This window comes from Phoca vitulina, unplaced genomic scaffold, assembly GCF_004348235.1.
Source record: "Phoca vitulina isolate PV1807 unplaced genomic scaffold, GSC_HSeal_1.0 scaffold15, whole genome shotgun sequence".
Classification (NCBI taxonomy): Eukaryota; Metazoa; Chordata; class Mammalia; order Carnivora; family Phocidae; genus Phoca; species Phoca vitulina.
This window is the reverse complement of record NW_022589718.1, coordinates 3,493,243-3,505,927: the sequence shown is the minus strand read 5'-3', so window position 1 is coordinate 3,505,927 and position 12,685 is coordinate 3,493,243. Positions and strand designations below refer to the sequence as shown.

The 12,685-nt window shown below is 50.2% G+C and overlaps 1 protein-coding gene across 4 annotated transcripts in view; it reads right to left on the bottom strand.

Annotated features, from left to right (window-relative positions):
- ZMAT4 (zinc finger matrin-type 4) overlaps positions 1 to 11,661 on the bottom strand; it is a 353,920-nt gene extending 342,259 nt beyond the window's left edge. For 2 of the 4 annotated variants that reach the window (XM_032413353.1, XM_032413355.1), the window contains exon 1: positions 11,506 to 11,661. Coding sequence is in view for 1 of the 4 variants with exons in the window: in XM_032413352.1 (XP_032269243.1) it covers positions 165 to 232 (68 nt within the window). In the remaining 3 variants the exon portion in view is untranslated. Of the gene's footprint in view, positions 1 to 164; positions 310 to 2,699; positions 4,490 to 11,505 lie in introns of those variants that run through there. The other 2 variants (XM_032413354.1, XM_032413352.1) reach the window with 2 other exon arrangements.
- Between the last annotated feature and the right edge of the window lie 1,024 nt (positions 11,662 to 12,685).

The window sequence follows — 12,685 nt, the reverse complement described above, 5'->3', positions numbered from 1 at the left end:
TCGAGGTTATCTCATCTGGCCCCATACTTTAAATACTATCAACACACAGACAACTCCCAAGATTTTTCTCTAGCATAGACTTCTCTGAACTCTAGACCCATAACCCAACGGACTAGCAGGAATTTCATTTAGATGTCTAACATCTCCCCAAACAAAATTCTTACCTCCTGTTTCCCCCAATTTTTTCCTTCCACAAACTTTTCCATCTCACGCCAAAAGCCTTGGAAATCATCTGTGAACCCTCTTTCTCTCAAACCCTACGTTCAACCCATCACGAAATCCAGTCGGTTCCACCTTCAAAATATATCCAGAATCTGACTGTTCCACACAACACCCCCCCGCAACTGCTACCACTAATCCAAGCCACCACCCCCTCTAGCCAGGATCATTGCCTCCACACAGCTCTCCCACAGGGAGCTCTCAAGGCACGCACTAGGCAGCCAGAACAATCCCTTCAATCATACACTGTGTTACTCCTTTGCTCAAAACTCTCCAGGGGTTTGATGAAGCTCACCTTGGCCTCATGGCTACATCTGACCCCCCAAGTATCTCCAGCTTCAGGGCCTCTCCTGGCCTGGACTGCCCTTGCCCCAGACATCCGCATGGATCACCCTCCACAGCCCTGGGTCTCTGCTCCGGTGTTACTTTATCACTGAGACCCTCCTGGGGACACACCCTCCTGGACACACCCTCCCCACACACTCTCCCCATTCCCTTGCTCTGCTTCATTTTTCCCCATTTCACATATCGGCCCTCCTACAAATTGACTTCTTTGTTTGCCATCTGTCTCCCCTCACTGGAATAGCATCTCGGGGAGGATGGGGACTGGGTCAGTTTTGTCCGCTACCGCATCATAAAGCCTTAGAACTGTGACTGTCAATTCTCACTATTTTGAGCAATGAGTAAGTGAAAACATCACATTTCAGAAGCTCACAACCCTGTTCAGGAAATTGAAGGATGAGGGAGAGAAGCCCATCATTTCCATCAGGGTGAAATCAAAGAGCAGAGCAGCCTCAAGCTCTCCCAGCCCTGTAGCCTGCAGCATCCCTCGATGACCTGTCCCAGGGAATGGACAAGTTACCCGGTCTCCAGCGGCAAGGGGCCTACTGGCCAGGCCCTCCCTGAACCTCTCTGCAGAGCCTCCTGGAAACCAGGAGGAGGCAGGATGGACAAACAGACAAGGGGCTGCTCTGGAGGCAGAAGGAGCCCCCTTTCCCCCTCCTAGACCCCCACGGTCCCCAGGCCTGGACCAGAAGGGCCAGCACAGCTGGCAGCACCAGCCTGCAATCCGCCACCCACCAGCTGTGTGAACTGCACCTGCGTTGGGTTCCTCTGCAAAATGTGGCTGATGACCAAACGTTTAAGACTTTGAAAAGAAAGGGTAGTCTCAGACTCTTTTTCCTTTCTTATTTATGTCTCGCCACACTTAAAAATCTACAGTTTAGGGGCACCTGGGTGGCTCAGTCGGTTAAGCTTCGCCTTCGGCTCAGGTCATGATCCCAGGGTCCTGGCATCGAGTCCCACATCGGGCTCCCTGCTCAGCGGGGAGCCTGCTTCTCCCTCTGCCCCTCCTCCCACTCATGTACATGCTCGCTCGCTCTCTCTCTGTCAAATAAATAAAATCTTTTTTAAAAATCTACAATTTAGAAAGAGGTTATGCTTCTGTTTTTTCAGTGTGCTAGAAGTTGCTTCCTCGTTTCCAAACACCGCTCTTGAGTTCCCCACCTCCTCCCCATTCTGCTCCGTTTTTCTTTCTTTTCCTTTTGGCCCATAATGTTTCCTTCCTCTTTTCATATTCTGAAAACCTTAAGTTCCAGGCAGGCAGGGGAGGGCTGGCAGAATAGGAACCATCCCAATGCCCCTTCCTGTGTTCTGGAACCCTGCAGGGCAATTTTGTTTTCAGTGGGAGCAAAATCAAGAGAGGCAGCGAGAAGGAGGGAATCCATAGGAAAACCCCAACCCATTACTTCCTCCCTCCCAGTGGCATTGCCCGAGCTTATTACGCAGGAGGGATTCTGAGAAATGAAGCAAAGCCTGGGATGAGGGACACGCAAGGCACCTCTCCGCATCACCTCCTGACCGAGCCACATGGCCCCTCAGTGGCCTCCAACATCACATGCTGTCTCTTGGCTCTGGATCACCACTCACACCAGGAAGGTCCCTTTTCTGTCCCAATCACGCTCATCCTTCAGGGCTCAGGACCCTCATCCTCCACGAGCCTTCCGTGATCACTCGCGCTCTCGTTGGCATCCACTTTTCTCAGGACCTACTGGACTTGGCCTCACGGCAGGACTCAGCTGAATGCACCGTGTTCTGGAAGTCCCCTCACATGTGCTACCATCAACTAAGTCATCAAGTACCTGCCAGGGCCACACGGGGTGCTGTGGCCCACCCCCGCCGCACCCAGGACACGTGCCAGCAAGAAGCCCCTGTCGATTACGAGTAGGGTGGTGTCTGCGGGCAGAAAATCTGGTTTGTTCCATGCTGGCTCTTCTGCCTATTGCCCATACAAACTGAGGCAAGTGGCTTTGCCTTTCCAACTATCAATTTCCTCCTGTGTACAACGGGGAGAAAGACACCTGCCCCATCCACCTCTGAAGCTTGCGAATGCAAAACGTCATACAAATCTGTGTTGTTATTCAAATAAATAGAGCAGCAAAGCAGCCAAGCGGCCCACACCACTCCTCATCCAGCCCTACCTCTTAGCAGGCGTCTCCACTCTCCTCAGTTCAGCCTGTGAAAGCCCCAAGGATGTGGCCCTCAGAGCCGCCACCTGCCCTGCTGAGGGAAAGCGCCTCGGAGAGCCCTGACGCAGCCTGGGCACACACCATGGAGCCAGCCATCTGTGACCGCCACAGACAGCGGGATTCTCAGGCTGCCCAGAGTTTATGCAACAAAGGAAAGCACCACGGGAAGCAAAAGCAGTCTGGAAAACCAGCCACAAATGAGGCACTCAGTCAGGAAGCAGAACCAGGAGGGCACCGCTGGAGACCCTCCGCACCCAAAGTCACTCCTCTAAATGCGATGGCTGTCGGGAGCTGTCCATGCATTCACTCGGTCTTAATTAATAGGTGAGTTAAGCAAAAGGCTTGGCTTCTGGGAAGGAGGGGAGGGTGCTCCACACCTTCCTGCTGGAAATCTACCAGCTATCCACAATAGCACGAGAAGCTCTACAAGACAGCCCACTCCAGAAAGGGTGCACGGGCTCTGATACCCAAGTTCCTTGTCACCTAGCTCTGCCACTCACTAGATTTGTGACCCTGATCCTGACCAAGTCATAGCCTCTCTGAGCCTCAACTTCTCCACTTAGGACATCTGCAGATGTGTGTGAGGCATGTAAACACACCACCTAAAGGCTAAGCTAGGTCTGACCACTGTAAGGGACAAGGCTGGCACTGTGTGTGGAAGGGGGGAGGAGAGAAGGGGAGGAGGAAGGCTGCCCCTGCCCATGGCCACCCTTCCCGGCACAGAGATCCTGCACCCTCAACATCGGAAGCCGACTTTGAGCAGGGGAGCTCGCGCTGCTCGGCCTTTGCACATTTATCCAATCTCACCGAATGGACTGAGGACACCTGGCCGGCTGCCTTATGACTTTTAGGGAGCAAGACAGTGCCGGACACATTGTTACATGTATAGTCCCTGCTCCAACATTTGTGGTTTGAATAACTGATTTAAAGAACGTGCTTTTCTGATGTGTAAAACAACACATTCACTGTAAGAAATTTGGAAAATACGGAAAAGTTTAATAAAAGAATCAGATGTTTCCTAAAACCCGGAGATCACCACCATTATCACTCTGATATATTGTATTCCATTCTATTTTTCATGACTGTATGCATCTTTTTTTTTTTTACAAAATTGTATTTATACTCTCTTTACTTTTAAACCTTTATTTACTTACTATATATTATTAGCATTTTCCCATATTCTTATATATTATTCAATGTAACTTTAATAGCTTCTTTGATTTCCATTTTAAGGATGAGCCATATTAGATTTAATTAATCCCCCCATACAATGTTTTGTTATAATGAATAATGCTGAAAGGAATATCCTTGATTAGAACTATTTTGCACAGCTCTGATTATTTCCGTAGGATAAATTCCTAGAGGAGGAATTGCTTGCTGGTTTAGAGGGTATATTTTTGAGACATGTCTCCGTGCTTGCAAATGATCTTCCCACCAGCTAAGTCTGCAAATGTCCACGTCCTGGCATTCATTACAACACAGGGCGTATCATTTTCATTTTTGCTAGTCTGGTAGGTGGATAATGATATCTTATTTCTAATGTACTATTTTAATTATTAGATAGGTTGGACACTTGTACATCTTTTTCTGGACATTTGTGTTTCTTTTCTCTTTGTTTGAACTCCCTGTTCACATCCTTTGCCTACTCTTCCATCAGGGGACAGACTGATTTTTTAATACTCGATGGAGAAGAGAATTAGTTCATAGCCGTCTTTGCTGACCCTGTCCCCGTGTTTAACAATCCCTCCATTAAGGCATTAACGCTAATGTCTAGCTTATATCCTTTTCCTGTTGTTGCAACCCATTTGCTCCCATCCTGCCTGCAGTGGGGGGCACTGCTCTCTCCCTTTCTCTCTCTGTCTCTTTCCCTCTTTCATCTACCCGTGTGACCTTTCCTTGTCACCTGTCAGCTTCTCCTCCAGGGGATGAAAAATTCATTTTCATTTTTGCTTGACTGAGGATAACTTAGGAAGTCAAAGGGTCACCCTGCGATGCTGTTCCCTCCTCTTCTCCCATTGCCAGGGTCTTCCTTCCTCCCTCATCACTGCTCGCCTCGATGGCAGCAAATGACTTCAGGACCAGGCCCTTAGCCCAGCCTTGCCTCTCCCAAACCTCACCCCCACCCTCCATTCCACAACTCACGCGTCCTAAATGCGAATGTGACTGCCTTTTCCTGCCTAAAACCCTTCTGCTCCTCAGTGTGGCCAGCTGGTCCCTCCCTACCTGGGCACACTCCCAACCCCTGTCTCTCTTGCACCCCCAGAAACATACCTTGTGTGCTCAGATGCAGCAACACCCGAATATTACTCACAGTGCTCTGACACACGGGGCTGTTTCGTGCTTCTGAGTCCTGCCAGTGCGGCTGCCCTCCCCCTCCCCCTCCCCATCCACCCGGTGGGATCCTTTTTATTTCTCAAGTCCCTGTCAGGTGTTGCTCTCTCCAAGAGGCCTCACCTGACCATACCAAGCATCCAGGACATACTACCATCGTGCCCCCCACACCTCATTGCCTTCTGCTGCAGTCTGTGACACCGAAGCGGGGGTCAGGCTGAGTGTCATCCTGAATGGAAAGGAACAGTGGCAGCAGGGCTGAGACAAGGCCACCCTGGGTTAGCCTGCCCATCTGTTTTCTCTCGGTTCTCTCTATGGACGTGGGCTCTTTCACCTTCCCAGGACAGGCGCGGCAGTCCCTTGGCTTTCTGTCCTTTCTTGTGCTCTCCCCCCTCCTCCTCTCCCTCGGCTTCCCGGCTCTCTCCACGCTTCCAGCCTGTCTCACCACCCGGGCAGCCCAGTCCCTGGTGCCAACTGTGCCCTCTTACCCTTGGGCTCCTCAGACACACCTCCTGCTTGGCTGCCTCAGGGGCTAACGGGCTTCCCTTGAAAGTTCCCACAGGACAAGGACCACGCCTATCTTGTTTCTGACGCACTCCCCAGCGCCTGCCTCAGGGCTGGGCACAGTGCTCAGGATGCCTTTGTTAGCACAGAAACGTGGCTCTGGACACCCCCTGCCCAGCACAGCCTTACGTGTTTGTTTCCTTGTACTCAGTGACTACACACATGCACTTCCCAATTATGAATTTATTTTGTGGTGTTCATTTCACCAGTTCGTCTTGCATCGTACGTGGCTCAAACCACTGCAAGGCAAAGCGGGCCCAGCCTCTGCCTCATTCTCGAGAGCGTGAGGCTGTTTTTATCAGCAGGACCCTGCTCCTCCCCTGACCCCACAGGGAGCCAGCCTCCAGGCCTTGAGAGAGCCCACCCCTTTGTCACAGTGTGCCCCTTCCTCGGGCCTCCCCGAAGGCTCTTCCCAGGGGGCTCCAAGCATGCCCCCAGAGATGTATCTGCCCAGTGATGAATCAAGTCTGGCTGGAAGGAATGTGGACTTTCAGCCCCACGTTGTAGAAGCGTCTCTCAGAAACGAGAATCTGAATGAAATTCCAAATTCTGTTTTGTTTTGTAAAGGTAACTGGTGATATAAGGGTCTTGTCCACATCCCATGCATGCTGTGGACGTCTCATTTCATTTATCCAAGGAGGAGCTTGAACTAGATGTCTCAAGTCTCTCAGCTCTATAAGATTCAGATGGAATAATATTTTTCCTCCTCGCATTGTACCCGATCCCCTCTTTTCTGCTCCAGTTTCCGGCAGGCACGCCCTCAGCCCTGGCCTTGCGGCAGCCCCTCCCAATCACTGACTGAGGCTGAAGAGTTTGCTGTATAAATCAGGGAAGGTGGAGTGGAGTACCCCGTGCTAGTAAAGGGCACTCGGTAAACACTGCTTAACTGCAGGTGTCCCTGTCTCCACCACTTGGTTAGAGAAAAATTAGGAGCCCAGAAAAAGTAAATGGTCTATTCAATTTGGAAGCAAGAGAAAAAATGAGCTACCAAGCAAAGAACACTAACTCAAGGGATGGAGGACCTCGACTCTGGTCCTGGCTCTGCCATCGGGTCAGGGCGTGAGGACACCAAGGCCTGCTGCCTCCCTGGGTCCCATTGGCCACAACTGGGAATGAAAGATTAGACTTGGAGAGCCCCAAGCAGTGGACAGGCTCTGCCAGTCTAGGCGGTACCTGGAGGGCCACGCAGGCTGGCCACAGCCCTTCCTGCCATCCCAGGGACTTGGGCCCTCAGCCACTTTGATAGCCTCAGAGCAAAGGTGAGGTTTCTGGGAAACCACAAAGGGCCCTCCTGGGGAAAGGGCCAGGATCCCGGGAGCAGACAGCCCTTCCTGCAGGCTCCTCACAGCGCTCCACCTCCTCCTCCAGCTGAATCTCCTGCTTACCCATTTCCTAAAGATCATCACGGAGGCTCCACAACCTTCCCTTTTTAACAACTCTTGCTGATGGAAAATTCTTCCTCATACCTAATCTAAGTCCATCTGCTGCAATTTCTGTCTATTTTCTCTCGTTCAATCCTACTGGAGATGGAGAACAGCTGGTCGCCATCCTCCATGTAACATCCCCTCCTAAACCAAAATCAGTTATTACATCACCCTCAGCCTGTTTTTCCTGTGGCATAACAACCACCATCCCTCCGACCTGCCTTCATGGATTCCAGCTCCGAAAGCATCCCTGAGCACTGTGGCCCACACTGGAGCACGCTCCGCAAGCTCCAAGTCCTTCTGGAGCTCTAACATCCCCAGCTGGATCTAGGACTCCAGGGGCAACATCCAGAGAGAAGGGCAGAGCAGAAAGGGGATCGATGAGAACACAGTCCAAGCCCCTGGCTGTATATATGAAGAAACTGAGGTCAGAATAGGCAAAATAAGTACAGTGCCAAGGTCAAGTCTGAGGGATCAGGCTCCGGGTGCTAGACACCAAATACTGCCGGCACATTCCCCCACGTGGCTGCAGCATGTCCTTGACGGGGTGAGAGCACGACCAGCCTTCACTGAAAAGCAAAGGTCCACGACTGCCCAGACACTCCCCACCCAAACTCCATCTTCTGAATCCCAAGGCAGATGTCTGCAATTCCACTATGAACAGCTTGGATTTCCATTAAGAACACAAACACTTCTGTCAGTGGCAACACTCTTAACCATTTACACCCTAGTAAGAATAAGTAGATCTGATCCTTCCTAACTCTGGAGAGAGAGAGAGATTTAGGGGTAAGAAGGGAACAAAGAACAAAGGAACTGGGAGAATGACAGGCACATTTCACTGCTGGCTAATGCGTCCAAGGTCAGTCCTTTGCATGGGAGCTGAGGGTGGGTGGGTGTCAGGACAGCGGGGCAGCAAGGGTTCTACGTGATGGAGTCCCAGCGAATCTAACAGGCCTGTGCTCAGAACCGTCTGCCCTGCCTGCCTCATGAGGGGTAGCTGCACCACCACATGTGCTCTGGGGAGGTCTGCGTGGAACAGAACGTGGTGAAGGATTGTTTCACTGCTCCCGCAGGGCAACTCCAGGTGCATCCCAGAATTTTTGACTCCCCTCGGTTAACTGTTCTAGAAGTGAGGTGAGCAGGGTGTCCAAAATTAAATCTCAACCTCTAGGGTGACCTTAAGTGACAGGAAGGAAGAATCAGAAGAGAAGGAAGAAAGAAAGGCATGTATCAGATTAAGTAAGATCGTTCAGCATGCAATAGCTCCCGAGCGGGGAGGGAGGAAGGCGACATGTGTGTGTGTAAGGAAAAGTGAGTCAGGTGAACTATTTACTAACAATTTGGGCTATGAAATTTTCCTAAGAATGAAGGGGAAAAATAACCGTGGGAGGTGAGTACATTTCAGAGCCTAGATTTCAAAACAGCCTTCACCCTGTGATGAATAAAGAGAAGCATCATGCTCCAATCTCTTCACCTTTCAGGGGATACTCCAGACTACTTCAAACCGCCAGACACACACCCCCAGAATAACTGGGGAGTTCACGCCTCCACCCAAGAGAAAAAAGAAGACATCTCAACAGCACTCAACGAAAACACCTAACACAATAAACGTGCTTATTTGATTTCCCCAAAACCACAAAATTAAATTTTAAAATAGAAGGACTAAAAGACTCTTCTCTGTTAAATTTTCATATGTTTTCAATCCTCTTTTCAGGGGACAGTTTTCTTTAACAGCAAAATTGGCACAAAATGATGAGATCAAAGTAGGTTGGCAAAGAGATTACTGATGTGTTTATGATGAAAAGAGACAACAGGAAAGAAAACAGAAAAGTAAGGAAGGGACTTTTACTTGCCAGGTAAGTCACCCAGGGCTTGTGAAAGCAGAAAGAGGCAATCCCTGCTCAGCACAGTAGTTAAAAGAGAGAAAGCCTAGTTGCCCAACTGGGGAGAGGAGAAAATGCTTGATCTATGGATGGTGCTTGCCCAGGGTTCTGGCAAAGGCTACCATGTTTGATGAAATGACGAGTAACAAATTTAATTTTCCGAGCACCAATCAGTCCCTTCACACACAAACAGGCACCATGCTTCACAAGGAACCAATCAGCCTAACACCAGAGATTGAATTCTCCAAAGTAGATCACAGCGGTGGGGCTGGATCCTGGATTTCGTGCCCCATCCAAGGTGAAGTTGCAATGATGGTGTTTTGCATTTCACCAATTATTCTCCAGCTCCTATTATGCTTTTTTTAGTCTAGAGTTGTTATTTTAACGGTCTTTGTTCCAAATGGGGAACTACAAGGAAGAGGAATGAGGAGGAGGGAGAAGAAGACAAGGCAAGCGCTCCAGTGTGTCCCACTGGCACTTTCCAACGCTCCCTCTGCTCCCTCCCCCCACCCTGCCTTTTTTCTCTCCAGCATGAGTCACCATTCAGGAGCTGGTTTAAAAGCCTTACTTTGAACGTCCTCTATCATGATAGAAATCTAGCAGATCAGCATCAATTGAAAGGACCCTCAATTTTCGCTACTGGTTTTTGGTTTGAGGCACCCCTGAAACTCAAAAGCATTTTCTAGTTTTATTACTGCCTTCTTGAAAACCAAAGTGCCCCCACTCAAACTACCCCCACCTGCTGGGTGCCACCTCTCCTGGGCTCTCTGGGGGTCATGTGCCCTAGAGAGAACACAGGGGAGAAGGTGTGTGGCCAAATATGCCCCAACAGCAGACAAAAGCTCAGTGTCCACTCCAGACTCCCAAACACAAAGGCATAATTTGCAGGGCTGTAAGTTTGTTTTGTTTACTGTCAGACAACATGTGCAGAAGAGAAAGCTGACTGTATCCTGACCAAAAAAAAAAAAAAAAAAAAAGTCAGGCAGCTGGTTTTTTAACCATTGTGAGTAGAGCTTCGACAATAATGACTCCCACCCAAAATAGCTGCGTAAAGGAGGTGGAGAACCTGTTGTGGCAGTTAAAGAAAAGAATTAAAAGCTGAGAGTGATTTGTGGAGCCAGAGAAGGGTGACTGTCATCCGCACCTCAGCAGGAAGGGTGTCATAGGGACAAGGGGTTGCTGGAGGATCTCTCCCAGGATGTTCACTTTTTGCCAGGACTGGGAATCGAACTCCCCAGCTTCAGAACTAGGAAAGAAATCAGGGTGAGGCAATTCACCTGACCTCACCAAAGCCCCAGGGACTTGTAAGATCGGTCCTGGACTGACAGCTTCAGAGCATCCAGCAGGTCAGAGGACACACCTGGTAAAGTGCTGTGGGGCATTCAAGTAGGAGCTGCCTGCCCCAAAGCAGGCGGGAAGTTCAAGACCAAGCACATCACCTTTCTCTCCATGGGGACCTTGCTTCCTAGGAGGCCTAACTCCTGTCTGCAGAAGTTCTGGGAAAGGAGTTTTCCCCAGACCCAAAAGTGGGTCTCAGAGCAAGTGAGGCCCTTGTGATCCCACAATTTAGAATGCGCAAGGGTGTTTCGAGGCTGAACCAGCCGCTGACCATGGCAAGCTTTTTGGCTTGAAGAGCAGTGATCAGAAACAGTGTAGATGGTGGCTCCAGCACCCTCTGGGGCATAGACGTACCTGCACACCTACACAGGGGCAGCCCCTAGGAGTCTGCCCCTCCCACCAGCCTCCACCTCTTAGAGCCATTGGCATGCTCTGCCCTGGACAGCCCTTCTCTGATAAGGGTGTAACCTTCACAGGGGATACAGTTTAGCTCCATCCCCTTTATTTCAGGACACACCACCCCTGAAAAGTCTTCCAGTTTTCAGGAGCTCATCAATTAAGTAATCTTTTTTCCCTCCGGGAACTGTTTCGTTGGTTTCTGAAGTTGTGTGTCACACAGATGCCCATCAGGTCAAACAGGACAGCCGCCCACACCCCAGGAAATTTCTTTTCCCACTCCCCCCCCCCAAAAAATGAACTGAGACAGAGTGGGCAAAGGGTAGGAGGGAGGAAGGAGACAGAAGTTTGAGAAAGGACTCAAGTTGAAGGTCACGTAGTTGGGGGAAGGCAGGTCAAGGTAATGGAAAGGGGGCAGACCCTATGGCAGAAAACCCAACCAACCAATCATATTTCTCAGCATCAGCCTCCCAGTAATGGGTTTGCCACGAAGCAGCACATCCAGGGGTGTAATTCCCTTCACCCAACAAACCTGAATTTACACCCCAACCGTGCGGTCACCCTAGCCCCAGACCAGACCTATTTCCACAGACCTCAGTGCAGCTAATTGAGAGAGTAGTAAACAAAGCCAGTTCTAGACAGCGAAGAAGTTTTCTAAATTGTCAGCTTGTTTTTATCCCAACAAAAGACGGTGATTTCCCACCTTTGTCACGTTTCCTCCCCTAAACTTTTCTTTCTGCAATCCGTCTACATATGCTAAACCGCCAGCCACTGAGAATGCCAGAGCCGGAGCAGCACCCCCCGCGACGCAGGCAGGAGTACCTTTTCCGCGGAGCAGAGGGGCTGGCGGCCAGAGGCTCGCTGCCCTGCCGAGCCGTGGAAGGATGCTGTCAGGATGGAGCACGCTGAGGATTACGCGTTCCTGTCTCTGCGACCAGACCTTTCGGCAGCTCGGCCCAACTGTGCTAGCGATGCACTTAGCAATTATCTGCTGGCGCCGACGCCCCGCCCCCTGCTCCTGCGATTGGCTCTCCGGTCCCGGGCAGGACTGCATTGGTTTCAGCAGACCTCACTCATTGCTTTGGCTCCTACTATTATCTAAGCCATCAAAGGAAATAATTCCATGTTTCATTGACAACCTGTAAGGCTCTCCTCCTCGGGCCCGGGGTGGGGGCAGGACTGGGAGTCCAGTGGAGGGGAGAGTAGAAAAAGTGGGGGGGGGGGGGGGGGAGGGGGGGCGCTCGGGGAGGGGGGGGGGGGTGACAGAGAGAGAGAGAGAGAGAGATGGAGCTATCAAGCAAGCAGATTCTTGCTCCAGCATTTTAACTTCCACAAAACAGAGCCCATAGCAACAATTTTCTGGCCTTATTTTTCCCCCAACTGGTGAATGTTCCTGAGGGCAGAGAGAAATATAACAGTGGGGTTTCTGCCTGTGTCAGGCTCTGGAAAGCAGAGCAACGTAAGGGCTGAAGGAATATAGTGATGTTTTTTCCTGGGGCCACCCTGGAGGGCATGTGAAGGTCATTTTAGATTATTTGGGGGGACATATTATGCACCTTCACCGGACTTTGTCCATCATTTTTCCCTCAAAGTCCACCTAAACCCCCAAGCTGGAAGACAATTTCCCTTTGCAGCCTCTTCAGAGTCTCAGAAGAGCTGTTCTTAGAGTCAGTGGAAGTCTGGAATTCCTCACAGTTCTCGCTGGGAGGTCCAGAGAGACAGGCAGGCATTCCAGAGCTCACCATTCTGTTGAACCCTCACTTTTGCTTATTCTGACCGGCTTCAATTAAGATTTAGACGTGTGTCATCAGCCAGAGCAAGGGGAGAGAGGAGAAAGAACTCAAGGGGTGGGGACAGCCTAAATGCTTTTCCTTGTTCAACAAAAATTCATAAAGCACAAGTTTTGGCCTGAATTTCCCTTAATGTATTTTTTTCACCATAAGCAAAGGACATTATTTGGTTGACGATTTTTTTTTAAGAAGAAAAAAAAAGAATTTAAAAG